At 40.5% G+C, this 27,878-nt stretch overlaps 2 protein-coding genes and 1 pseudogene across 5 annotated transcripts in view; 2 read left to right on the forward strand and 1 right to left on the reverse strand.

Moving 5' to 3' along the window:
- P4HA3 (prolyl 4-hydroxylase subunit alpha 3) overlaps positions 1 to 27,709 on the forward strand; it is a 72,421-nt gene extending 44,712 nt beyond the window's left edge. For 2 of the 3 annotated variants that reach the window (XR_011467024.1, XM_070383737.1), the window contains exon 14: positions 27,224 to 27,709. Coding sequence is in view for 2 of the 3 variants with exons in the window: in XM_070383737.1 (XP_070239838.1) it covers positions 27,224 to 27,271 (48 nt within the window). In the remaining variant the exon portion in view is untranslated. Of the gene's footprint in view, positions 1 to 1,957; positions 5,199 to 27,223 lie in introns of those variants that run through there. The other variant, XM_070383738.1, reaches the window with a different exon arrangement.
- The window catches only part of PPME1 (protein phosphatase methylesterase 1), a 50,050-nt gene continuing 27,894 nt past the window's right edge, over positions 5,723 to 27,878 (reverse strand). Inside the window, exons 6-14 of one of the 2 annotated variants that reach the window (XM_070383740.1) lie at positions 24,729 to 24,883; positions 23,768 to 23,858; positions 19,671 to 19,736; positions 15,822 to 15,945; positions 11,618 to 11,747; positions 10,744 to 10,788; positions 9,059 to 9,123; positions 8,273 to 8,340; positions 5,723 to 6,940 (exon numbers count right to left, since the gene is read on the reverse strand). In XM_070383740.1, the coding sequence (XP_070239841.1) occupies positions 6,922 to 6,940; positions 8,273 to 8,340; positions 9,059 to 9,123; positions 10,744 to 10,788; positions 11,618 to 11,747; positions 15,822 to 15,945; positions 19,671 to 19,736; positions 23,768 to 23,858; positions 24,729 to 24,883 (763 nt within the window). In that variant the 3' untranslated portion in view covers positions 5,723 to 6,921. The other variant, XM_070383741.1, reaches the window with a different exon arrangement.
- On the forward strand, positions 15,029 to 15,815 carry LOC102286218 (large ribosomal subunit protein eL21-like; annotated as a pseudogene).

Consider the following 27,878-nt stretch of genomic DNA (forward strand, 5'->3'; position numbering starts at 1 on the left):
GACTGCTGTTTGCTTTCTCAACTCCTGTTGTAGATTCTTTTCTTGCTTTCCCCTTGTTAAAAGTCATGACCCTCTAATTCCCCAGCTCCAGTTCTGATGACACAGGCCCTTGAATCCAACTTAAGGGTCCTTGGCATCTCGCTGTCCAAATCAGTTTGTTTTGTCCATTCCACCTCTAAAATATCGAGCCTTTCTCTTCCTCTCATCCCTGCAGCACTTAGCTAGTTCAGAATCCCTTTGCCTTTTACCTAGACTACCACTGCCTCTTTACTGCTATCTAGTCCAGTGCCTGCAGTCCATTTCCACAGGTACCAGAGTGACTTTCCTTAGTGTCTGGCAACTCCCCATCTTGCCACTATAGGCCTTTATATCCTGCCTCCAACATCTGTCACAGCTTTTACTCCAGCCACACTGATAATACTCATCTACCAGCTGTGTCAGACTGACCTTCGTGGGCTTGTGCATGCTGCCTGCTCTCCCTGCAGTATATTTCCCTTTTCCACCTCCACCTTGTGATGAAGCTTCAAAGCTCAACTCAAATGCTACCTACTTTGTGAAACCATCCCTTTCCTGTTTCCAAAGAGGTTTAGTTGTCCCCTTCCCTTTGTACAGTGTGGTCACTGTTTCGATAATGGTCTTTCTAGACTATGAGCTCATTTGAAAGGCCTCATTATTTATCTCTGCCTCCAGAGTCAACTGGAAGCTTGACACAGAGAAACTGCTCAGGTTTGCTTAATCAGCAAATAAATGCTTGTAATAGCAGCTTTAGAAGAGGATAACAACAAGAAGTCGTGCCCAACTCTCCCCAGCCCTTCGAGTCTTCTCAATCTCAGGATTCTGCCCCCCAACATTAGATCTGTGTCTACCCCATTTGCCCACCTTCTTTCAGGAAGTTCTCCTTGGACATTCTTTAGTGTATGTGTCTGACAGACTGGCCTCTGGTTTGACCCAAATATGTTCCTTCTGGCTTTGTGGAAATCCTTCATTCAAAGGGTCCAAGGGTCTCCTTTATTCTCTTCCTGAGTTTGGAGTGCTGATCTGTAGGCTTCACAAGGATGCTACATCCAGCACATAGTAGGTGCTCCTTAAGAGTACATTATGTGGAAACCAACACAATACTGTAAAGCAATTACCCTTCAATTAAAAAAAAAAAAAAAAAAAAAAATACGTTTTGTGAACATATGAATGGTCTCTTCTCTACTAGGAGATAGTGGAATGCTCAAAGATCCTGCCACCTCCTAGCCATGTCTATGGGCAAGTCATTTCACATCTCTGAAATTCAGTTTCTTTGCCTTTAAATTGGGGGAAAACTGGATCAGATCAGATCAGTCGCTCAGTCGTGTCCGACTCTTTGCGACCCCATGAATCGCAGCACGCCAGGCCTCCCTGTCCATCACCAACTCCCAGAGTTCACCCAGACTCACGTCCATCGAGTCAGTGATGCCATCCAGCCATCTCATCCTCTGTTGTCCCCTTCTCCTCCTGCCCCCAATCCCTCCCAGCATCAGAGTCTTTTCCAATGAGTCAACTCTTCGCATGAGGTGGCCAAAGTACTGGAGTTTCAGCTTTAGCATCATTCCTTCTAAAGAAATCCCAGGGCTGATCTCCTTCAGAATGGACTGGTTGGATCTCCTTGCCGTCCAAGGGACTCTCAAGAGTCTTCTCCAACACCACAGTTCAAAAGCATCAATTCTTCGGCGCTCAGCCTTCTTCACAGTCCAACTCTCACATCCATACATGACCACAGGAAAAACCATAGCCTTGACTAGACGAACCTTTGTTGGCAAAGTAATGTCTCTGCTTTTGAATATGCTATCTAGGTTGGTGGTAACTTTCCTTCCAAGGAGTAAGCATCTTTTAATTTCATGGCTGCAGTCACCATCTGTAGTGATTTTGGAGCCCAGAAAAATAAAGTCTGACACTGTTTCTACTGTTTCTCCATCTATTTCCCATGAAGCGGTGGGACCGGATGCCATGATCTTCGTTTTCTGAATGTTGAGCTTTAAGCCAACTTAAAGTGCTGCACTCAATATGCCAGCAAATTTGGAAAACTCAGCAGTGGCCACAGGACTGGAAAAGGTCAGTTTTCATTCCAATCCCAAAGAAAGGCAATGCCAAAGAATGCTCAAACTACTGCACAATTGCACTCATCTCACACGCTAGTAAAGTAATGCTCAAAATTCTCCAAGCCAGGCTTCAGCAATATGTGAAAACTGGATAGCTACATGTAAAAGACTGAAATTAGAACATTCTCTAACATCTTAAAATGGATTAAAGACCTAATAAACTCAGAATGGATTAAAGACCTAAATATAAGACCAGATACTGGGCTTCCCTGGTGGCTCAGTGGTAAAGAATCCGCCTGCCAACACAGGAGACTCAGGTTCAATCCCTGGTCCGGGAAGATCCCACATACTGTGGAGCAACTAAGCCCAGGTACCACAGCTACTGAGCCCTGCTCCACAGCAGGAGAAGCTACTGTAATGAGAGCCCATGCACTGCAACTCGAGAGTAGCCCCTGCTCTCCACAACTAGAAGCAATGAAGATTCAGCACAAAAATAACAAATAAATAAAATTATTTTTAAAAAGAGACTAGATACTATAAAAATCTCTGTAGGAAAACACAGAACACTCTTTGACATAATCACAGTGATTTTTTTGGATCTGTTGGCCTGAAGTGATGGAAATAAAAGCAAAACTAAACAAACGGGACCTAATTAAACTTAAAAGCTTTTGCACAGCAAAGAACAGCATAAACAAAATGAAAGGACAACCTACAGAATGCGAGAAAATATTTGCAAATGATGTGAACGACAAGGAATTAATTTCCAAAATATACAGACAACTCATATAGCTCAGAATCAAAATAACCCAATCCCAAAATGGGCAGAAAACCTAAACAGACAGTTCTCCAAAGAAGACGTGCAGATGGGCCAACAGGCACATGAAAAGATGTTCAGCATCACTAACTAGTCAAGAAATACAGGTCAAAACTACAGTGAAGTATCACTTCACACCAGTCAGAATGGCCATCATCAAAAAGTCTACAAATAATAAATGCTGGAAAGGGTGTGAAATGCTGGAAAAGGGAACCCTCCTACACCGTTGGTAGGAATGTAAATTGGTGCAGCTGCTACGGAAGCCAGTCTGGAAGTTCCTTAAAGAACCAAAAACAGAGTTGTCATACAATCCAGCGATTCCACTCCTGAGCATATATCTGGAAAAGACGAAAACTCTTAATTTGAAAGATACAGGCACCCCAGTGTTCACTGCAGCACTATTTACTGTAGCCGAGACATGGAAGCAACCTAAATGTCCATCAACAGATGAATGGATAAAGCTTTGGTGTGTGTGTGTGTATACACAATGGAATACTACTTAGCCATAAAAAGAATGAAATAATGCCATCTCCAGCAACATGGATCTCCAGCAACAATATAATCTCTAGGTCCATGAATGTGACAGAAAAAGACAAATATCATATGATATCACTTCTATATGGAATCTAAAAAAATGATATAAATGAATTTATATAAAAAGACTCACAGACTTCAAAAACAAATTTATGGTTTCCAAAAGGGAAAGGTCGGGAGAGGGGTAAATTAGGACTTTGGGATTAATGTTTACACAAAATATACACATATAAAGTAGATACACAACAATGACCTATTTCATACCACAGGGAACTATATTCAATATCTCATAATAACCTGTAATGGAAAAGAATCTGAAAAAGAACACATGTATATAACTAAACCACCTTGCTCTACCTGAAACTAACACATTGTAAATCAACTTAAATTAAAAATATACTTAAATTTAAAAAATGACAATTTATGTGAACTTTAAAAAAAACAATAAATTGAGAACAATAATGCCCATACTTCACAAGGATTCCAAAGATTAAGGTGTAACTAGCAGGGTATCTGGAGAAGGCAATGGCACCCCACTCCAATACTCTTGCCTGGGAAATCCCATGGATGGAGGAGCCTGAAAGGCTGCAGTCCATGGGGTCGCAAAGAGTCGGACACGACTGAGCGACTTCACTTTCACTTTCATGCACTGGAGAAGGAAATGGCAACCCACTCCAGTGTTCTTGCCTGGAGAATCCCAGGGACGGGGGAGCCTGGTGGGCTGCCGTCTATGGGGTCGCACAGAGTCGGACACAACTGAAGTGACTTAGCAGCAGAGTATCTAATATAAAGTGAATGTTTCTCACTTTCCATCCATCAAGCCTGGTTATCATCCTCTTGCCAGGTATCTGTACCAAAATGACCTCTGCCGAGGGTCCCCTATATTATCCAGGAGGCAGTGTAAAGAGGAAAAAAAAGCTAAGTTTGAATTCTGACGCCACTTCTGAGCTATATGAATTTGGACCTAATGCCTGCCTGTCAAATGACAACATCACCTACCTCATAGGGTTGCCATGAGGATTAAATAGTTGTGTGTACAGTGAATTAGCTGCTCAACTTTGATCACTATTATGACTTAACCTGGTGAACAAAATTGGCTGTGTCCCTGAAAAACACGCATTTGACCATGCTGCCCCCCTGTGGACAGAGTGCAAACAGCCCAGCAGAGACCTTGGTAGGCCCCTCCCGCCCCCAGAAGGGCTTGTGGGAAGCACACAGAACACACACAGGGACGTTTCTCTGCTAGGAGCTCATGCTTTACTCAGATATATTTAGTGAACATACAAACCAGAACTTCTCAGAATAATGTGCTTGTTTGGATGTAGATCAGTACTGACTCAAAAGGTCTGGGGTAAGGACAAAATCTTGAACAAGCTTCCAGATGATACTTATGAATGCTGCTGACCACAGGCCACTCTGAGTAAAGGTCTTAACTATAGTATGGGAGTGACATGATAGGAACCCTACATCAGTTACTGAGAGAGTTAACCTATATTAACTTGTGTAGTCCTCAAGACCCTATGCGGTAAATACTGTTGACCTCTATTTTTCAGATGAGGAAACCAAAGCACAAAGAGCGAAAAGTACTTAGCTATCTGATACATCCAGTAAGGGATGGGCCTTAGGTTCTAATTTAGGCAGCCTAGCTCCAACACCTGCTAAGAAGACTCCAACAATGTGTAGAGAGTAGCCAGGGGAGGGGCTGTGGCAAGGAGAGGAGGAGACATAGAATAGAGAATGGATGGCAGTTGTGAATATAAGAGAGGAAGCCATCAAGGACACTTTGGCTGCCTTGTTTAGACCAGTGGAGAGATGGTGGAACCTATCACTACTGACCTAGGAAATATGGGAGAAAGAACAACTTTTAGGGGGAACGTAAGTTCAGCTTTAGGAATGGTCAATGTGAGTGGCTTTTGGTCATCTGGACAAGTAGACAGACCTAAGTGTCTACAGAGTTGAGGAGGTGCTTGAACTTGTAGATAGACTTTGGGCATTAGCATATGCGAAACTCTGAAAGCTTGAGGTCATGTGAACAGTGTACAGACTGTCCTGTTCTAGACCAAAGTCAACACAGTACATAACTGGAAGAGAGAGGATTAGAATCTAGTCTCCCTGGCTGCAGTGGAGGCTGACTCTGTCCATTCTAATGGGCATTCTGGCTCTGGGGAGCAGGCGGAGCATAAGACATTAATGGGCTGCAGGAAACAAACAGGCTTTGCTGGAGCTCTATGGTGACTAAATCCAGTGAACTGTCCCCAACCCCTAGATCAAAAGAAATAAGGACAACTCCATAGAGAAAGACCAGATAAAGGTTGGGAGATATTTATTTTCTTTAAACAAGGTCATAAATAACAAAGAAACAAAGAAGGTCCCAGACTTCGGACCCTGAAGCAGGACAGGGATAGGAAGTTGAGGGGTCAAAAGGTGGAGAGGGCTACGCATCACCTAAGACAGTCACAGAGAAGATGGGCTGCAGGAGACTGCCTCTCCCTACCCTTGGAAATGGCGTGCCTGGGCAGCAGGGAGGCTGAAGTGCTGTGATGAGGCAGCTGGAAGAGGGCAAATGTTGAGGATGCTGGACTGGACTGTTTCTATGAAGGGTGACATGGAAACCACAAACGACTAAGATAAGCTGTGGGTCTAGAAAAGGCAAGCGGGCAGTCTGCATACCTCCAGGGACCAACTATGAAAATGGTTAAATCTGCTTCTTAAAAACAACTCCACGGGCCTTAGCCGGTGGCTTTGTGCATGGGCTGTAGTCAACCTGGGTTGCTTTATGGCAGGTGAGGGCTCAAGAGGCCCCTGGAGCAGCCTGGCCTCAGCCCAGGGCAGGTGCCCAGACATGTGGGAGTGGGACGTGGGCCCTCCCCAGATGGGAGGCCATGTGCTTGGACTGGCTGAGCCTGATTTTCAGGCTAGTTTCTTGTGATGCTATCCACCACCCCTCCCTCTACCTAAGGATGAGATCCTGACCTCTCTGGGTCTTCCAAGCCTAGAAGAATAAGACGGGGATAAAAAGGTATCCGACTGGTGTTTTATTTAAAAGGGAAAAATAAAGACCATCTTGCACATGGTCTAGCCCATGAGGTAGGGCAGGACCATGGCAAGAACAATCTCAAGCAATGGAGGTCCCTGTACCTGGGGAAACATGGGGACCCAGGTACATTACCTAATGCCAGGAACAGGGGCCCAGGGTGGCGGTTCTGATGGAGGCTTCACCCAAGGCAAGGCAGGGAGGACAGGCAAGAGCTATCCCTGAACAGGGAAGGGAGAGGAGCTGGAGAGCCTTAGACTGGGGAGACCAATGTTGATCGAAGGCCCTGGAAAACAATGCTTTGGGCAGGAATACACAAAAGGGTTTGTACATCTGGGGATGCCCGTCTACAGGGAGCCGGTGTCACATGGTCGGGCGGGATGGTGAGGAGGAGACAGCGGCATCACAGTGGCCTCTGGTGCGATGTATTTACAACAGAGCTCAATGTTGAGGGAGGGAAGGAGAGCAGGTCACTAACAGCCAGGAAACACACTGTGAAGAGTGGAGAGAGAATGGAAAACAAATGTGACTGTCACTGGCTTACCCTGTCTCATCCAGGAAGCGCTCCCTAATGATCACCATGGCCTTTGCACATCTCTCCACCTCTTCTCAGCCCATCCAGGGCTAGACACAGGGTGTGCTCTCAATGTACGGCTGATCAGACCACAGCTTCAAACGGGCCAGGGCCCCCAGACACTGCTTACTGAGAAACTAAGAAACTTACTGAGAAACTTTATTGTTGGTTCCTGGGATCCATCAATGGTCAGCTGCTTGAGGGGTGGTCTGACATCAGGGAATCACTGTGGCTCACTGTACCAGGCCCTGGCATTTTCAGTGCCCACCTTGCTTTGTCATCCAAACCACTTAGGCCCTGGCATTTTGAACTCCGTGATGTAAAAACTGTTTATATTTCTTCAACATTTTTTCTTCAAACTTTCTGAGGGTGGGGAACAAGTTCCCTTGGACCATCATCAGAATTAGAAAAGAGACTTTCCAACTGGCAGGCATGACTCTTCATATGGCCTGTGGGGCTCTGTGAGGATGGGGCCTTCTGCAGCAAAGACTGGGAGCTCCTCGAGGTGGGACCAGGACCATGTGGTTTGGGTCACCATGCCTCTTTTCCTCCTCCTCCACAAAAAGAAATCTACTGTGTCTCCCAATCTGACAAAGAGTTTCCCAAGATGAGAGGCATCCTTTTTCCTCTAGACCAGTGGTTCCCAAATGGGAATGACTTTGCCTCCCTTAAGACATTAGGTAAAATCTAGGAACATTTTTGCTTGTCACAACTGTGTGTGTTGAGAGGGTGCTACTGGTTCCTAGAATGCAAAGTCCAGGGATATTGTTCATCACGCTATAGTGCGCAGAACAGCCCCACCAGCACAAAGGATTACCTGCCTCAAATGTAAACAGTGCTGAGGCTGGAAACCCTGCTCCAGATGTCTACATAGCCTCAAGGCCTGCCTCACCTTCCTCAACAGCAGGACAGGAGAAGGCATATAGAATTTTTCTAAGAGCCCGGGAATGGATAATTCCCATCCCAGCCTCCACAGGAAGGGGCATCTCAAGAAAAAGTACACATCACAAAGCGGGTAGGGGACTAGGCACTGTTTAATGTCAGTTTAGCAACAACTCACTGGACCAGAGCACACGGAAAGAACCAACCACGGCTTTGCAGAAACACACACGCTGGGCTCTGTGTTGAGGAGGAAGAAGAAAGGCATGGTGACCTAACCCAGGCAGGGGTGAGGCAGAGATATTTACAACCTTGCAAATATCTCCTTGTTGGGGTACTGCTGGGCTCTTTAAATCTTTGTACTTCCTTACCACTGGAATCCACCGATAGGCTCTGCAAACCTGTGCCGAATCAGGAAAGTGGCAACAGCTTCAGCTACCTGCAAAAGGGAGAGATATTCCAGGCCATGTTAAGGGTAGCTACGGGGTTCAGCCTTGGAGGTCTTATGGGCTTCTGTTGGAAGTTAAGGCATTATAGTGGACTCATGGTCCTGCAGTTCTGGGGAGCCTGAAAGCAAAAGGACCTGGGTCCTGCAGGGATGGCTCCAGAAAAGTCAAGAGGAATGATGTGAAGGCTTAGTTATCCCCGTAGAGTTACAAAGCACTTTTTTCCTACAGGAGGAGCACATATTAATTCCTAACTGTGTGTGTTTTAGGGAGCAGTGTCTACCACAGTTATTCCTTCTTCCATCTGGCTTTTGGGGATAATAGAGAAGCAGAGCTTACAATCTTAACCACAGTGTGTTAGTCACTCAATCGTGTCCGACTCTTTGCGACCCCATGGAGGAGGCTCGTCTCTCTCCATGGGATTCTCCAAGCAAGAATACTGGAGTGGGTTGCTATTCCCTTCTCCATCTTAACCACAGGGCCCTGGGTAAAACAGCAGGGCACCAGTAGCTCCTCAGCCCACACACAGAAAGGCAAGACCAAAAGCAGCTGCCAGGGAGAGGTCTGGGGTGCTGGTGGGATTGCATGTGTGTGGGCCCCACAGCAGCTGCTGCAGCAACACAGGCTGACTCAGAGGCTTATGCTGTCTTCTTTGAGATCCACAGTTACTCTCCCAGTTGCCCTTTTACAGGCATCCAGCACCAGACTCACCTTGTCTGGAGCATCCTCATGGACTGCGTGGCCACACTGGGGCAGGACCTGCATCTGGAACTTCCCTAGGGAAGATATAAACCAAAGCCACCTCAAGGACTAAAATGGTCCTCTCCTTACCATCTTTGCAGCCTCACAGGTCATGTTAGCAGGCCAGGACCTCCCCATCACCCCACCCCAACAGTCTGGACCCAATTAACAAGCCTGTGAGGAAGATGATAATACTTGACATTATAACCTTGAGCAAATCATTTCCCTTCACTTCTTCCTTCTGCACCTACTTAATATGCATTTACTTTGGGCCAGACACATAGAAAGAAACAGTTCCTATTTACACTACAGTCTAGTGGGAGAGCAAAACATAAAACTCAGATTTTAATGCAGCATATAGTTCCTAGGCTAACACTAAGCACATGGAACTGGACAGATACAGGAATTGGGTCTTTGCAATAAAACAGGGATCCAGGAAGGCTTCCCACACAGAAAAAGTAACTTACACAAAGAAACAGAGGATGAAATGGTATTTGCTCTTGAGAAGAAAAACTTTGGCATGGTGCTCATGAGAGTTAACAATGAGGCTGGAGATGTAAGTGGGGGCCTTATCATTAAGGGATTTGTAAATTAAAGATTTTGAGATTTATTATTACAATAATAAGTTACCATCTGAGTGCTTAACTATGTTCCAGACGGTACTAAACTACTTTTTCACACTGTCCTGTATAACACTGTAAGCTCAAACAAATGTGATCATTTTATTAAGAGTGGACAGAGATGACTGATAAAGCAAGATCTCTAAGGAGACCAAAGAATATGGAACCCATCCCTGGCCATCAAGGCCATGAGACATCCAAGCAGAGATGTCCAGCAGGTTTGATACATGGTCCAGGTGTGGACCCCAGGAGAGAGGTATGAGTCAGAGGGTTAGCTTTGTGAGTTATCAGGGTGTAAATGGGAACCATGAGATTGCCCAGGGAGAGTAAGTAGAAAAGAAGGAAACTTAGCAACAGAATCTGCTTAAGCCTGAAACCTTGGCCCTGGAGTTGGCACCTTTTTTTCCTATAACCCGAAGTTGCCAATGCCTATTGACTTCACCTTTACCAAGCCTTGCATCTGCACTAAAGCCAAGAGCTTCCATGAAATCGGTTCCACTGCCTCCACAGTCATCTGGCCAGCACACCTGAACCTGAGCACATGTCACTTTCCTACTCATTACACCTCACAATCCCTGTGAGGCTGCCATCAATTTTCTCATTCTACAGATTGAGAAAATTAAAGCTAAGGCAGGTCAAGTAACTTGCCCAGGGTGAAAAAAAATTAGTAGGAAAGCAGCAGTACTCAAACACAGTTCTCCCAACCGCAGAGTCCTAGCTTTTACCACCTCATCATGTTGTCTTCTAAACAGAACTTGTATATTTTTGTATTTGGGTTATCTTGGACCTTTCCCTTTCCTAAGAATTCTAACAATAATAAAAATACTGATCAGTATTCAGAATATCTCCTTTCATAATACATCTGCACACAGTACTTTATAATGCCCCTTTCAAAGACACTGCATCACTTTAATTCTTACAACTCTGAGGTCTATGTGGTAATATAATTCCCAATTTAGACAGAAAATTTCCACATGACTTTGCCCATTTCTCTGCCCTCAGGGGACCTAGGAATGTAATTTCTTCATAACTTACCTTGCATTTGGCCAATAGTCAGATCTTTATCCAATCTATCAACACCTAGAACAAAATAAGAGAATCCACAAGTAGCTTACTTGAAAAGGCGGTATGAAACAGGTTTTGCTGTTATGAAGTAAAAATTGTTACAAAGTGGTAAACATGATGACCTTCTCAATTCATGTTAATGCCAATCCTAACTTCCTGAGTGTACAGTCTCACCACATGAAGCTTTCGAGGCTGATGTTTCCCATAATCACTTTGCTTGTTTAAGCTGCTTTCTGAAAACAGGCTTTACTTTTTAAATTTCCTTTTTACTCAGAATATCCTTATACGACTCAAGGAGAAGGACTTGGGTTTGACCAGGTACAGAGACCAGGCCAGAATTAGGTCATCCCTGGTGGATGCTCATGCTTAGTTTTGGATTTGTCAAAGGAAGGAGAAAGGGCACAAATGAGTAAGGATGGTATTTCACTTTGGAAGTCGCTACCCATATGGTAAACACTTTTAACAAAGACATACTGAGATGACAATATACATACACTGCTAGGGACTGAATTGTGTCCCCCCGCAAAATTTATATGATGAAACCCTAATTCACAATGGGACCACATTTGGAGATATGAAGGTAATTAAGGTTAAATGAGGAAGTAATTAAGGTTAATGTCACAAAGGTAGGGCCCTCGTAAGATAAGACTGGTGCTCTCGCACTCTCTGCCACGTAAGAGCACAGTGAGAAGGTGGTGGTTTGCAAGCCAGTTAAGAAAGCTCTCAGCAGAACCTGACAGGCTGGAACCCTTATTTCAGACTTACAGCTTCCAGAATTGTTTAAGCCACCCAGTATTTTGTTATGGCATCCCAGGCTGACTAATACATACACATGCACACTTACCAGCCAGGAGCAGCAATTTAGGAATAGGACAACTAAGAAAGAGATTGGATAAGCCTCGGAACCAGCCATCCCAGTATTTTTCTGTTTTTGCCAGTTCAATTCTCCAAGTGTATGGATGGTCTTTCTTGGTCTGAAGGAGTAAGAGCAAGTTTTGAGTCTCTGAGGGCAATCCCAGGAGGAACAGGAAAAAAACTAGGTCCGTGGGAAAAGGAAAGGGAAAGAAACTAGCACATATTAAGGTCCTACCATGTCCCAGACATTTTAATATACATTTAGTCTTTATAACAGCCTTGTGATATAAGTTATTGTTGTACCTGCATGTTTAGATGATTAGAAGTAAACTTTTTACTTTTATTAGTTTCAGTGAACCTAGGAAACTTTCTTAAGATCACAAAGCTAGTAAACTGGTACAACCAAGATTGAGCTTCTTATACTCAACTGGCAAAAATAACACATTATCAAAAGAATAACTACAAAACCCACACTGCAGTATGGAAAAATGCTTATGACGTAGACGCAGAGTACAACATGTCATTTAAGTTAGGGTTACTACTGGAAAAATACGGTGTGCTTTGAGAAAGAACTAGAAGGGAAAACTGAAAATATGTTGATAAAATATTTTTTCTTATATTTTTATATATGACAATGATACGATGTAAACATGCATGTTAGTGTGTGAGCGTGCTCGGTCGTGTCCGACTTTTTGCAACCTCATGGACTATAGCCCACCAGGCTTCTCTGTCCGTGGAATTCTCCAGGCAAGAATACCAGAGTGGGTTGCTGTTTCCTTCTCCATATGTAGGTTTATTTATATCAACAGTAATTTATATATAATTTAAATAGTAATTTAAAAAGGAAATGACCAAATATAACAAAATCTGTTAAACTTCAATATAAAGTAGATGGCACAGAGTATGTGCCCATCAAATACAAGTTGAACAAATAAAATGTTCTCTACACTTTTTTGCATCATGAAAATTTTGAAATATTATAACTGAAATAACTAGAATACCACATCAACCACAATATGAAAATCTAGAAGTGAACATGAGACAGCATATATTGTGTTAAAGATCACCAGACGGTTGAGATGTTCATGTTACCCAAAGTGATTTGTATATTTAACACAATCACTTTCAAAATCCCAATGGCATTGTTTGCAAAAATAGAAAAATATATCCTATAATTCAATATGAAATATTAAGGGATTAATATTTATTAATTTATCCATTAAATTCATATGGATATTAAGGGATCCCAAACACCAAAACAATTTTAATAAAGATAAACAAAACTGGAGGACTCATACTCTATTTCAAAATATATTACAGTTATAGTAATCAAAACAGCACAGTACTGGTATAAAGATAGACAAATAGAGCAATGGAATAAGCTCAAGAGCCCAGAAATAAACCTCATATATATGGTCGAGTGATCTTTGATAAGGATGCTGAGCCCATTCAATGAGGAAATGACAGTTTTTTCAAAATTCAGCTGGGGAAACTGAATACCCACATGCAAAAGAATGAAGTTGGACAATATATAAAAATGAACTCAAATGGATTAAAACCTAAATATAATAAGAACCTACAACTATAAAATAAAGTTGTAGGTTCTTATAAACTTTTTAATAAAGCAGTCTTAAAAAAGAGATTTATGCATAAAGAAATATCTCTTGGACAACCAAAATAATGTTTTTCCTTTTTTTTCCTGTATTTTAACCATTATATATTAGAGTCCCCTCATCCCCAATAAAAATGTATAGCTTGTTTTCTTTCACAGAACAGAATGGATGCGACTGACCTCTTCTGTATGTCTCAGGGCCATTTCAAACACAACTTTTATACTGTGCTCAACAGAGATGCCCCTAAGAAGCTGTGCCTGGTTTTTTGTGTTGTTGTTGCTACATTTAATTGGCATTACTAATATTATCTCCATCATTTTATTTTTCCTTTATTGTGGTATCACTGACATACAACATTGTTGAAGGTGTACAGCATGTTGATCTGACACATGTATACACTGCAGTGACTACCACCACAGCGTGGTAACCACCTCTATCATGTCACGTAATTATCATTTATCTGTGGTGGGAACAATTAAGATCTAGTCGCTTAGCAACTCTGTAGTTTATAATACAGTACTGTTGCCTATAATTACTACTGTGCATTAGATTTCCAGGACTTATCCACTAACTGCAAGAAGTTGTGACTATTGGGGTTTCTCTGTGTCCTTCCTCAGGTGGAGACTGTCTAGCTAAGTTCCTCACTGATTGATGTGCCTCAGTTTGTCCTCCTAATGGAACTGCTGGAGTTCATAAAACCCCATATATTAGGGCCTATAACAATGATAAGAAAAAAATGAGTTGCGATTAAAAATCAGAGGATCTGGATGTGTTTTAGCACTAACATTTACAGGTTGACCATAGGCAAGTATCTGCATCTGAGTCGCAAAACTGTTAATATTTACAATGCAGAGACAAAATGAGAACTAGAGATGTTAATGTGAATCATCCAGTATAGATCCTAGCACACAAAAGGGAAAAAGTAACTGACAATTTGTATCAGAGTTTCAAATCTACTAAACACTATTTGATTACCTTGGACAATTCTTCATCTCTTGAGTCTCAGTTTCTACACTGTTAACATGTGAGAAAAGATCTCACCTCACAGACTATGGGAGAGCAAACTGATCACGCATTATTCATAATTTTGTGAAATCCAAAAAGTTACAAAGTATTATCTTAAGGATGACAAGAAGATCCTCACTAAATTAAAAATACTGTTTTAAACAATGTACTCTCCTCCTTGCTGACACTAGCATCTCCAAATCCAAAGGAATATGTGGTGTACACTGAGTCCATTCCCTGTCATAAGTAAGACAGTCATAATCCATCCCTGAAAGTCTGTGGCTCACACTCACTAATCATTTCTCAGAAAAAGCACCCCTTCCCACAACCATCCTCAAATCAGTTGCTCAGCAAGTTGTCACAGAACATTTACTATGCACACAACCTTAAGCTCTATGTTGAGGGAAATTCACACATAACATCAGTTCCTCTGCTCCAAATACATAGGTTATTTTTGAGGGGAAACAATGCTTGTTATTAGAGGACACTGAACCTGTATTATAGGAATGACTATTAGAAAACCATATATTATGAGTGTGGCTTAGGAAAATCAGTTATATGACTCAGTCACAACTTCAGAAAAGAAAGTGCTAAGTTGTGTCCTACAGACTGTCAGTGCTATACTGCGGAGGGACTAATATAAACTGAGGTCAGAAAGCTTCCCAAGGAGATACACCCTGAAAGATGGGTAGGATCTGATCAGTTTTGTGTAGACTGGTGGTAGGAAATGGGAGATTTTCTCATGAGATAAATCACAGGAACAGAAGTAGAGGTGAGAAAGGGCCTGATGAGAGAGCAGTTCTCTCTGAGGGTAGGGTAATACTCTACAAAATATTCCAATTTGTCAGAGTTATAAAGAAGTGCTTTATGCTTTCAGCCAGAGCCACTATCTTCCAGTAATTTGCCAAAATGACCAACACAAAGAGAAAGAGGAGGGGCAACTGCTACACATTCTCTAGGCCTTTTTGAAAACATGGAGTTGTTCCTTTGGCCACATACACGCAAATCTACTAAGAGGGTGATATTGTAAATATCAAGGGGATGGGTACTGTTCAAAAAGGAATGCCCCACAAATGTTACCAGAGCAAAACTGGGAGTCTACAGTGTTATCCAGCATGCTATTGGCATCATTGTAAACAAACAAGGGCAAGATTCTTGCCAAGAGAATTAATGTGCGTATGGAGCAATCAGGCACTCTAAGAGCTAACAGCTTCCTGAAATGTGTGAAGGAAATGATCAGAAAAAGAAGGAAGTCGAAGAGAAGGGGACTTGGGTTCAGCTGAAGCACCAGCCTACTCCACCCAGAGAAGCACACTTCATGAGGACCAATGGAAAGGAGCATGAACTCCTGGAGCCCATTCCCTATGAATTCATGGCATTTTGGGTATAAAAATAAAGACCTGGATTGTAAAAAGAAAAAAGAAGTGTTTTATATCTTATAGTTAATCTAAGTATCTATTATGATAGTATCTTTGTCCCTTAAATATCTAATGATGGACAAAAAGAACAATGTCACCTTCCTTTCCCCACCTTACACACTATCCCATCCTTCTAAGAATACTAACTTTCACTCACCTCCATGTCATCTTCCTTTTTCCTCTTGTTTACTGACTCACTTCCTTCTTCGTCTTCTTCTTCTTCCTCTATGATTCCTTCCACTATAGACTTTGAGCCTTCTGGACTTGTAATTCCTTCACACCTAGGTATTAAAAAGAAAAAAAAAAGTGCTATCACACACCTCTCTTCTACACACAAATTACCTTAGAGAAGCTATTTATGGGTTTTTATAATCAAATACTAGTTAAAATTTAACAATGCTCTGGGAGGAGGGTGTGAAAAATGTGCATTTAAAAGTGTACAAAAGTGGAAGGTCATGGCCAACATTTCACTATACTCCAAGGGCTGGTTTCTGGTTCTTGCACCGATGAATGTTTTGTCACTCAGTCATGTCCAACTCTTTGTGACCCCAAGCACTGTGACCTGCCAATCCATGATCCATGATCCATGGTCCACGGGGTTTTCCAAGCAAGAACACTGGAGTGGGTTGCCATTTCCTTCTCCAGGGGATCTTCCCCACCCAGCGATTGAACCCAGGTCTCCTGCATTGCAGGCAGATGCTTTACCGTCTGAGCTACTACTGATCCACAGAAGGTAGTAACCATTTCCTGAGGCATGGTGACAAGAGTTTTATTGGCATTATCTTATATAATACTCATAGCAATCCCCTAAAATAGCTCTGAAGAGTTAAAAAATTGTCCAGGATCATTTAGCTCATGAGTGGATGCGGCTGGGAGGCAGATCCAGGCCCAGTTAACTCTAAAGCATGGTGCATAGTACAACAAGGCTGGAACAGATTGGTAAAAGGCCCCCACTTTTAATTAGCTGACAGAAACTGGCAATTACAATAACCAGGGCCAGATAAACCTTAGAGATTACTGCATCTGATCCAACCAATTATTGTTGTTTTGCATCTAAAAATAATCTCTCTTTATTTTATATAATTAGGTAGAAAAATTATTACAGGAACAGCTGGTACCATAATTTCTTTTAAAGAGAACTCGTTGAACAAAAATACATTGACAGGTGTTAAAAGTAAAACCTCAAGAGCCTAGGTAGCAGCTAGGGCCAAGGTCTGTTCTTCATGATAATCTATCATTTTGCCCTTGAAAAAGGAGAGAGAAGGGAGACGAGGAGAGAGAACAAGCAAGATAAAGAGAGACTGGGACAAATTGAAGGGTCAGTCAAACTTCGGGTGTAGATTTTTTAAGAATGGTAACTTCTGTCTTCTCTACCAAACCTTCAGTGATGTGTATGTTCACAAGTATTTTGTAAAGTGGGGGTTTTCTTAGGAACTTGAGGTGTCAAGTTTCACAATTAGGTCAAAGTATTAACAAAACAATATGTGCTTTGGGCTTCCACAGCAGTAAATTGGGAGGTTCAGGGGAATTACACCTAGATCAAGAAGGGCAGGAAGGTTCCAGTGGGCATCTAAGTGACAATTAAAACACAGATTCTTACACACACAGTTTTACATATTTAGAGAAAACATCACTTGAAGTAAAAATGTAAAGATAACTGAACTACCTGAATACAAACCATGTAACTCTTCACTGCTTAAATAAATCAGATCTCAAAATATTCAAGCATTGAAAAATGAGCAGTCTCACAGCTTATTTAAAGCCTCTGCATTGTGCCTGCCAGATATTACTACTCAAACTGCTCTTTTGGATATAAAATCCATCATGTAGGCCTTAAAGTCAAATACATAGGAGTTTGAGTTCTAAGAATATGAGTTCTATCATTCATTAGCTATGTGATCCTGGGAAAGTCACTTTACCTTTCTGAACTTCCATTTCCCCCCATATAAAAGAGTTACCTTGAAGAGGTATTGTAAGGATTAAATGAGGTAGTGCAAATCAATGAATGAAATGAATGAATGAATCCAGGTAGTTATCATCAATGGCCACTAATATTAAAAACAAACAAAAAAAAGACAACCAGACATTATGTGCTTCCTAACAGCAGTACACGACATCACCTATTGCTGTTGCTGTTTAGTTGCTTAGTTTTACCTGACTCTATTGTGACCCCATGGACTGTAGCCCACCAGGCTCCTCTGTCCATGGTATTTCCTAGGCAAGAATACTGGAAAGGGTTGCCATTTCCTTCTCCAGGGGATCTTCCCAACCCAGGGATTGAACCCAAGTCTCTGGTACACATCTCCTGCGTTGCAGGTGGATTCTTTGCGAACTAATAAAAAACCAAAATAACAACAAACGAACCTGAATTTGATCAAACCTGTGACCTAGCAATTTACAGAAAATATAAGGAATAAAGGAACATGTTAAATTATACCTTAAGGAATCAATCAGCAAATCTAGATTGTGGGAGATTCTACAGAGCAAACAACCAGGTTTCCTCAACAAATAAACTGCCAGGGGGAAAAAAAAGAGACACAGAAGGGTAGCCTATAGATTAAAAGATACTTAAGAGATTTATCAATCAATTGCTATGTATAAATTCCTATTATAGTTCTGGTTTGAACTAAAAAAAAAAATTAAGACAATCAGATACATAGATACTAAAGACATTTGATGATATTAAGGAATTGTTAATTTTTTTAGGTGTGATATTGGTCTTATGACTGTGCTTAAAGTGTCCTTACCTTTTAGAGCATACTAAAATTTTGCAAAGGAAATTATATCTGAAATTTTTTTCAGAATATTTTGTCCTTAGGGGAAATAAATAGGGGCACAGATGAAACATGAGTTCATAACTGTTGAAGATGGGTAATGGGTACACTGGGATCATTCTATTATTCTATTTGTGTATGTTTGAGAATTTTCCATTATACAAGGTTTTAAAATTACACAGTGTATATAAAATGCCGTGCACAATGCCTGGCAAAGAGCAGGCATTTAATAATGCCATTATCATTTTCATCCACCTTTGTACTCCCTGTGTGTCCTGGCAGGCAACCTCTTTCCAATTCACCTGAAGTTTATTTTGTGACTACACAGCAATACCCAGGACTCATGTAACCCTATCTAGGACGATCAACTGGGCTAAATAATCTTTCAAAGTCAAGCGTTAGTTGCTCAGTCATGCCCAACTCTCTGATCCCATGGACTATAGCCCGCCCAGCTCTTCTCTGTCCATGGAATTCTCCAGGCAAGAATACTAGAGTGGGTTGTCATTTCCTTCTCCAGGGGATCTCCCCAACCCAGGGACCAAACCCAGGTCTCCCACATTGCAGGCAGATTCTTTACCATCTGAGACACCAGGGGAGTTAAATAATAAATAATCTTAGCTCACCCTTAAAATCTGACTTTCACTCAGGCTGTGCCAAAGCTTTTTATAACGTGATTTCCTCACAACCAGGTTTGGCTTAGGAGACTGTTACCAGAATGAAACCATGGCTGCCAGCACCAGAGTGAACGCTAATCTTCATCTTACAACACCTATAGTTATGCTAATAAGGTAATCCATTATTATACAGAACAGGGGTCCCCAATCTCCAGGATCTAATGCCTGATGATCTGAGGTGGAGCTGATGTAATAACAATAGAAATAAAGTACACAATAAGTGTAATGTGCTTGAATAATCTCCAAACCATCCCCCCTCTGCCCCCCAGTCCATGGAAAAATTGTCTTCCATGAAACCAGTCCTTGGTGCCAAAAAGGTCGGAGACCACTGATATAGAAGACATTATTTGGCTTTGGGATTTCTGCAAAAAAAAAAAAAAAGAAGAAGAAGAGAAAATCTATACAACTGGCCAAACTGAGTTCTCTTATAAAAATTATCTAAAATAATGAAGGTATTCACCAACATGGTAGAATAGATGTATGACCAAAAAAGCAACCTGTAATTCCTCATTATGTTTCAGCCTCTAACCAGTGCAAGGGGGAAAAAATAAAACCTACTGTTTGACTTGGCCAACCATTGAGACACGGGCAGACTCCAGATTTCGAATCTGGCCACTCTTCACACTAGAAAAGTGAAACAGGAGAAAGAAGGTTATTCCTCTTTATCTTATCATATCAGCAGGGTCAAATCAACAATTTTGCGATTCTGTGGGAGCTACTAAAAAGGTGCAGTTATCAATGTAGCTTACTATGGAGATTACCACTACTTCCCATTTCGTTATTATGGTGATAAGCCAAGCAGTAAAAATTAAGGCACTGAAATCACTTAAGTCCTGGCAATATTTACCAAGAGGTAGATACCATATCCCATGCCTGAACTCAAGAAGCACATAATTTAGTGGGGAGAAAGAAGTGAAACAAATAATTTTAATAGAGTAAGGTTCCAATGAACCTCATTTATTTTGAATGAAGTCAGAGAAAACTTCCCAAAGTCTTGCCTAAACTGAGGACTTAGGATAAGTGGAAGATAAAAGAGGGTAGTCAGAGTAAAACAGGCAGAAGGCACACTGTGAACGAAGGTACTGTGATGTGAAAAAATCAGAAGGAAGAGAGCAAGGAGGAACAGAGGAGATAACAGGAGAGTGTGACAGAGCAGGACAGGCAGGGGTTAGCTTCTGGAGGGTCTTACATGCCATGATATAGAGGCTTAGGAGCTCACTCTTTAAATAGAATAGTCTTCTCGGAGTTGACTAAGGGCCAAGAAAAATGACTGCCTGTCCCAGGGGACCTGAAAACACTGCCTGAAGCCAGCCAGCAGAACACATTTCTTTAAATATCATTTTTTAGCTTAAAAAAAAAAAATCACATAAAATTTTATACTGTAACCCCCTTTAGATAATGACTTTGTTTCTTATTTTAATGATAAAAAGAAGCAATCAGAATTACTATTTCATTTTTCCACCACCAACTGAATCTACCTGTATTATAATCATATATACTCTACCTTGAAGAGTACTGAATATATGAAGTTATCTCTGTTTCTATTCAAGCCCAACGTTGGGCACTGGTTCAATCCTCTTTTGTTCATGAAGATCTTGTCCCTTTACTCATCCTGTCTCTTATCTGTGTCATTTTTTCCCTTTAGTAGATATTACATAAAACGTCTAGTGGATATTATAAAACATCTTTTAAAAACATCTTCAACCCCACATTCACTTCTAGATACTACCTTACTTCTCTGATCTTCTATCTCAAAAAAGTTATCTTACTTGCTTTCTCCACTTTGTCACCTCACGTCCTTTCCTCAACCAACATCCCCAACATACATCAGCTTTTTATCTCCTACTTACTTTCAGAGATTTCCTTTGTCAAGGTCACCTTCATCAGGCCAATCCTAATGGTCATTTCTTAGTCTTGACCTCACTTGATCTCTCAGCAGCATTTGACAAAGATCATTTCTTCTTCCAAGAGAGAGCTAACACTCTCTTGCTTTCCTTCTATCTCACCAACTGTGCCTTTTCAGTTTATTTTGATGGATATTGCTTTCGTTCCCAAGCTTTAAATACTGTAGCGTATCCCAAAGCTCAGTACTTGGATCTTTTTTCTATCAACTAAATGACTGCATTCAATCTTTGCCTTTTTTTTTTTTGCATATTCAAAGAGAATATTTTTATTTGACCATGTGAATAAAAGTCCTGATTCCTGCCCCTTGCTGCTGCTGCTAAGTCACTTCAGTCATGTCCGACTCTGTGTGACTCCATAGACAGCAGCCCACCAGGCTCCCCTGTCCCTGGGATTCTCCAGGCAAGAACACTGGAGCGGGTTGCCATTTCCTTCTCCAATGCATGAAAGTGAAAAGTGAAAGTGAAGTCGCTCAGTTGTGTCCGACCCTCAGTGACCCCATGGATTGCAGCCTACCAGGCTCCTCTGTCCATGGGATTTTCCAGGCAAGAGTACTGGAGTGGGGTGCCACTGCCTTCTCCGTACCTGCCCTCAAATCTGCTGTTCTTTGTCTCTATCATTCATCAATTATTGGGTTAAAAACCTAGTAGTCATCCTTGAATGCTGCATCTCCCCTCACCTGCTCTCCCAACACACAATCCATAAGGCAATCCTATCAGTCTACTTCAAAATACATTCCAAATATGACCATATAACTTCCTCTGTTGCCATCACAGTCTATGCTGACCAGCACTACTCTCTTCTACAATTGTTTCCTACCAATTTCTCACTTTTGTTATCACCCTTCCTCCTCAACTGCTTCCCCTATTCTGCTTTCCTCAAAGCATCTAGGTGGTAGAATCAAGATCCAAATCCATTTCTGACTTTAAAGCCCAGGCTTTTAATGACTACACCCTACTGCCTCTTATTTGCATGACCAAGAAAACAAAAGCAGAAATTCACTTTGCTTTAAATCTTTACTGGATTAAATAGATTGGTCTTGTATTTCAACATCTTGTCCCCACCTCAAATCTGGAAAAACCAAAATAGCCATGAGTCATAAACTATTCAGATATCCCTCAGACACAAAATAAAATTACCAAAAAGCTGGTAGTATTCTTTCTGATTCTTACGCTCAAAAGATATTTAAAAATCAGTGGCTCGCATAGAACCCAGAACATTTTAACATTCAACAAACAGAATGCTTATCCCACATCTGACACTAGAATCAAGACTCTGTCTCCCCTTAAGAGAAGGTGCACTATGACCCTCAGACTGGTTTGGGTACTTGTCTTCTGTACCTCCTTTGTTGTGTTGTATTTATATAATTACTTGTATGTATTCCAGCTTTTTGATGAAAGGAACTAAGCCTAATTCATCCCCAGTTCTTAGATCAGGTACTGATACATCTCAGGTACCTGAAAAAAAAAAGTGTTAACTGAATAAATTTTAAAAGCTATCTGTAATAACTTTTTCACTGGTTGTTACTGGGGAGGCAGGCAGGGCCCAAGGTACATGTTGAGCTAGTAGCAGTTGCATTCTCAGTGTGGCTGCTTAAGCCATCTTTGGTACTCCCAAGAGAGCATCTTACATCATGGTAGTAAACAGGGGAGGCAAAAGCAACCGTATCAAACACAAACATCATTCTGGCAAGCCACATTTGGCATGAGATCCTCTGTCCTAGAAGGAATGCCTATGATACATTTGCCGGGTTCTTAATTCTCACTCGATATCTCTGACTCAGTAAATAAATACATTCAGCCTGCTAAAGCCACCTGCAGTATGGTATATGTTATATGAAAGTACAAAAGAAATAGAGAATAACTTCTGATCTTATGATGCAGAACAGCATTAAGACAGAAATAAAAATTAACAATATAAGCATGTCCCTTAAAGAAGGATTAGAAGACTTAGGGGTAAACAGTACAATGTAATATAGACTTGAAGGTTTTAGCAATTTTGCTGAGGGAATGACCAGGGTGGTTTGGAGGAGTTATAGGAAGTGTTCTGAAGAGGGGACTAGAAATGGATTTTGAGGAATAGGTAGGAAAAAAGGATACCAAAGACGTTTTATCCCAAAACTGATCTCTGTAGGGGAGGGACAGTGTTTTACTTGTCTTTGCATCATTACCCTTTAGCACAAAGTGTTCAATAAATATGTGTTTAATAAATGGTCAAATAATTTATTGAATTAGTGAATAATGACTGAACAGCCTTTACTTAAGTGGAAACCACAGCCAATTCTATCAGTAATTTCTATGAAAACTATTTAGCAAAGGGTTTTTATTTAGGCCAAACGCAAATAAAAACCGAGAAGGGAACCTACAGCCATCTGTTTCTCCACCTTTTCTGGAACAGAGAAAGTGAATCTAGAATCATGGCACATCAGAGTTGCAAAAGGCCTTACAGTCTCATTTAGTCCAAAATCTCACCTTAGCGATGGGAACAGCTAGATAGCAGATAATCCATAATTGTTAAGATTCTAGGAGGTACTATAGTATATTAGAAAAAGGATGGGTTTTAGACAACTGAGCCAAGTCCAAAACGTTTATTTTTTAAAACTGCTCTTTATGTAAATGTTTCCATACATGATATTACAACAAAGCTAAGGCTTGGAAATTGAACCATTCCCTTCAACTTGGTGCTTGAGCTGATGAAAAAGAAAAGCTAAAACCTAACATTTAAAATATAGATTATATAAATTTGTGGGTTACCTCCATTCAATGGCATTCTCCAGAGACTTGAAGGTTTTAGGACGACCACGTAAGAAATTCTGCATGCTATTAAGTGCATCCATGGCTGTACCTAGATGGTAAACAAAAAATTTTAACCACAGTACTTAACATATTCTGAGTCAACGTAACTTAAAGAGTCAACTATATACTATGTATCTGCCCTCAATGACAGAATTAAGTGACTATGGAGGGAAAAAGCAGTTTAAGAAAATTCAGAAGACTAATGTGATTGCCTCCTTCTAAGATGTCCTCCAGTGATTTTTGCCTCCTGGTATTCAGTAGTCCCTCCACATTGAATAGAGCTAACTTATACAAGCAATAGTGTGACTTCTGAGGCTGGATCAGAAAAAACCTGGCAGTTTCTTTTTAAATAGTAATTAAAACTATGGGATGTACATACAATTGAAATATTATGCAGCCATAAACGATGTTTATGTAGAGTTTCTCATGGTATGTAAAATAACTATATAATGTGAGGTATGGACAAAATGAGTGAAGGTGTGAAAAGTACAAACTTCCACTAATAAAATAAGTCAGTCTTAGGTATGTAATGTATAGCATGGTGATTATAGTTAATAATACCATATTGCATATGTGAAAATTTGTAAGATCTTATAAGTTCTCATCACACACACACACACACAAATCTGTAACTGTGTGTGATGACATATGTTAACTAGATATATTGTGGTGATAATTTCACAATATACACATATAACAAGCCATGATGATGTACATTTGAAAAGTTAAATGTCAATTATATCTAAATAAAAAAATACTTGGAATGCTTTTGCTACAAAATAACATTTAAAAAAAAAAGATACAAAAGACAGAGGGACATACTTCAAGATGAAAGTCAACAATAAAGATAACAATAATCTACCATGGATATCTTTAATAAGTCAAAGATTTTGATTTAGTCAGCACTAAGAAAACTTACCTTCCACAACATCAATCATGCACAGACCCAAGAGGCTTGGCACCAGGTTCGACGATGCTGTGTGGACTGCAATAGCACCGCCCATGCTATGTCCAATGAGCATAATTGGAGGAGGGAGGTCCCCATACATGGCTTCAACCACATTGCCAACATCTCTGCAGAGAAGAGAAGGAAGTAAAGCATGGAATATTACTAACAACACTGTAAAAATAGTTTTCTTTCCTAATTCTCTCCTTTGGTCTGTAACTAATAATCCCAGGACTGTAAAGGTCTAATAGACCATCTTGCAAATGCACCTAAATAAACCTCCTAACACAGTCCCCAGTACCTATACAACAAGAGCTAAGAACCAAAACTTTGATTTCGCTTTACATCACACTTTCACTGTTCCACACATTTAGTACAATTATATAAATATCTACCTTTATTTTAAACCTAAAATAAGCCTGAAACTCTGAACAAATCATTCAACTGCTCTATGCCTCAGTTTCCTATCCATGAAACACGAAAACAATTTTAAGCACTATAATGTAGCGGTTCGACATCAACTGCAAGATGAACTGCAGACCTAGTTTATTTTTTACTGTGTGAACTTGGATTAGCTACTTAATCTCTTAAGAGTTTCAACATCTATAACATGAAGATAAGGATATCAATTACTATTCTGGATTGCTCTGAGGATTACTGAGACACTCAGTGGTGAAAAGAGTACTTTCATCACTTTACTTTGAAAAGAGTAAGGTGTTATACAAATATTAATTATTATTTACAACTTGTCATGTAAATTTGCTTGAAGTATGAACGCAAACTTAGTGTTCTGAGAAACCAGAAAAATGTTCAGAGCTAATTTTTACTGGCTTCTGTTCTAGTCTTTAATTATGAGTGAATCTATTTAACAAAGTCAAACCCCAAAGCTTTGAAAAGGAGAAGTAAAGCAGAAACTTTGTTTTTCATTCGTGTATGGGCCTTCTTTGCTATAGGAAGAGTAAGTAAGGTGTGTTTCTAGAGACCACTGGCTCTACTGTCTTCTGGGAATGAGTCAGTCAGGCAACTTCAAGCAGTTTTGTTTTGCTCAATGTCACTACATACCTCAGGCACTCACGCACTGTCAGCCATATAGCAGCTGTGAATGCAGGGACACAGTCTTTCAAATATGGTTCTCCACAGTATTCAGAATGGCAAAAATAAATATTATTTCTGAAGGAATTAATCTTAAAAATCTCATACAACAATTATAGATATGAATAGGATAGTTGCAATATCTACAGACAGTGTGAATGAGAAATAAGCAGGCCACTCAATTTTATAAGCAAAAACAAATAATTTTTAATATTCCCTCAGAGTTAAATTTAAGGCTAAAAGTTTTGGTTTGTTAAGTATAATGAGTAAAATAAAAGGATGCTATGAAAGATTAGTTAGTAACTGGATATACAATTTTGGTAGATGCTATCTAGGGGGATCCTGTTATGTTTATTAATACTAGTTCATTTCCTGAGAAGCAGTACAGCATATCACAGACATAACAGAAAATGGAGTATCAGAGTAAGCTGAGCTCGAATCTTGGCTCTTTTACTTTCAGTGGAGTTTCATTTTACATAGAGTTTAGGTTCTAAGTTGATATGAAAGGCAAAAACCATGCTGTCAGGGCTACTTGAAAACCCACCAACTGCCCATTAAAATGCCCATTTTAAGATTTTTGTTTCACAGAGTGATTGAATTCAGAAACAATATAAATGTTTTATTGCTTCACCTATTTCAGCAACAATCCAACTTGTTGACTCTTCTGATTCTTGGTAATTATCTTCAGTTCCTACAGAAGGTTTTAATCATTTATTTTCTTTTGAACTTTTTGTGTGAGTTATCAACTTATTATCTCTTAGCTCTTATTCACCTTTTACATGTTCCACAATAACTGGATGAGGCCTTTAAATATTTTTCCTTTGCTAGCTGGCAAGATGTCAAGCTATGCCAGTAGAGGGCAAAGGAGAGATACTGCAGAAAAAGAGGGTTTTGTTCCTGGTGTGCACTGACTCCACAAGCTCCTGTAGCTTGTCTAGCATCCAGGACCTGAAGCACACACAGGTTTTCCAGTGACCAGCTCTTGCAACACAGAAGGTTTCTCCAAACACTCCATCCCCTCATCCCTAATGTTCTTTTATTCTCCCTAGATTTTTGAAGTATAATTGGTATATAAAAACGGTACATAATTAATGTATACAATTTGGTAAGTATACACTCCTGTTATCATCACCATGATCAACTCCTGTTATCACCATGATCAACTCCTGTTATCACCATGATCAACTTCTGTTATTATCACCATGATCAAGGGAATAAACACATCCATCACCTTCAAGATTCCTTGTGCTGCTTGTGTGTGTGTGTGTGTGTGTGCACACATATGCATGGTAAAAAGACTTTACATGAGAGCTACCCTCCTAACAAACTTCTAAGTGCACAGCATCATTAACTATAGGCATTATGTTGTACTGCAGATCTCTGGAACCATCCCCGGTAATTTTGCTGCAGAGTGCCGCTGGTGAGACAACTCCATGTGAACAGCTTCCCCTGAACCCGAAAGGGCAGATTTCTGGCAAGTTCTGCCAACAAAGCATCAAAGTGACTTCTACACCTTCAGTAAGCCATCATTAGTGCCCTCTCCAACAAGGGGATCTCAATCTTTTCCACTCAGGTGCTGTCTCGGTCTGAGGGGAAATAGGAAGTGGCTGCTTCTTACATCTGCTATTTCTAGTCTTTCCTTCTCTTTTTCAAACCTGTTCCCAGCTTTACGGAGATGTAACTGATAGATAAAATTATAATATATTTAAAAAGTGTACAATGTGATGATTTGACATGTATACACTGGGACATTGATTCCCATAATCAACTTAATTAACCCTATATTCTTTAGAGCTCTTACGTTTTACTAGCCAATTCCTCATTACTCCAATCCCGTTATAATTAATAAATCTTTATATTAAGCTTTCCTTGTTTATTACTATCTGATTTCTCTGATTGTCCCAGATTCATACATGATTAGGCAATATTTCCTTAAGGTCATCATCAATTCTTTAATTTCTTCTTGAATGTCAGTCAAGCTATCACATCCTTGTCTGGCTGCCTGGCCACTTAGATGATATATTTCACTTT

This window comes from Bos mutus, chromosome 15 (assembly GCF_027580195.1).
Source record: "Bos mutus isolate GX-2022 chromosome 15, NWIPB_WYAK_1.1, whole genome shotgun sequence".
In the NCBI taxonomy this organism is placed as follows: Eukaryota; Metazoa; Chordata; class Mammalia; order Artiodactyla; family Bovidae; genus Bos; species Bos mutus.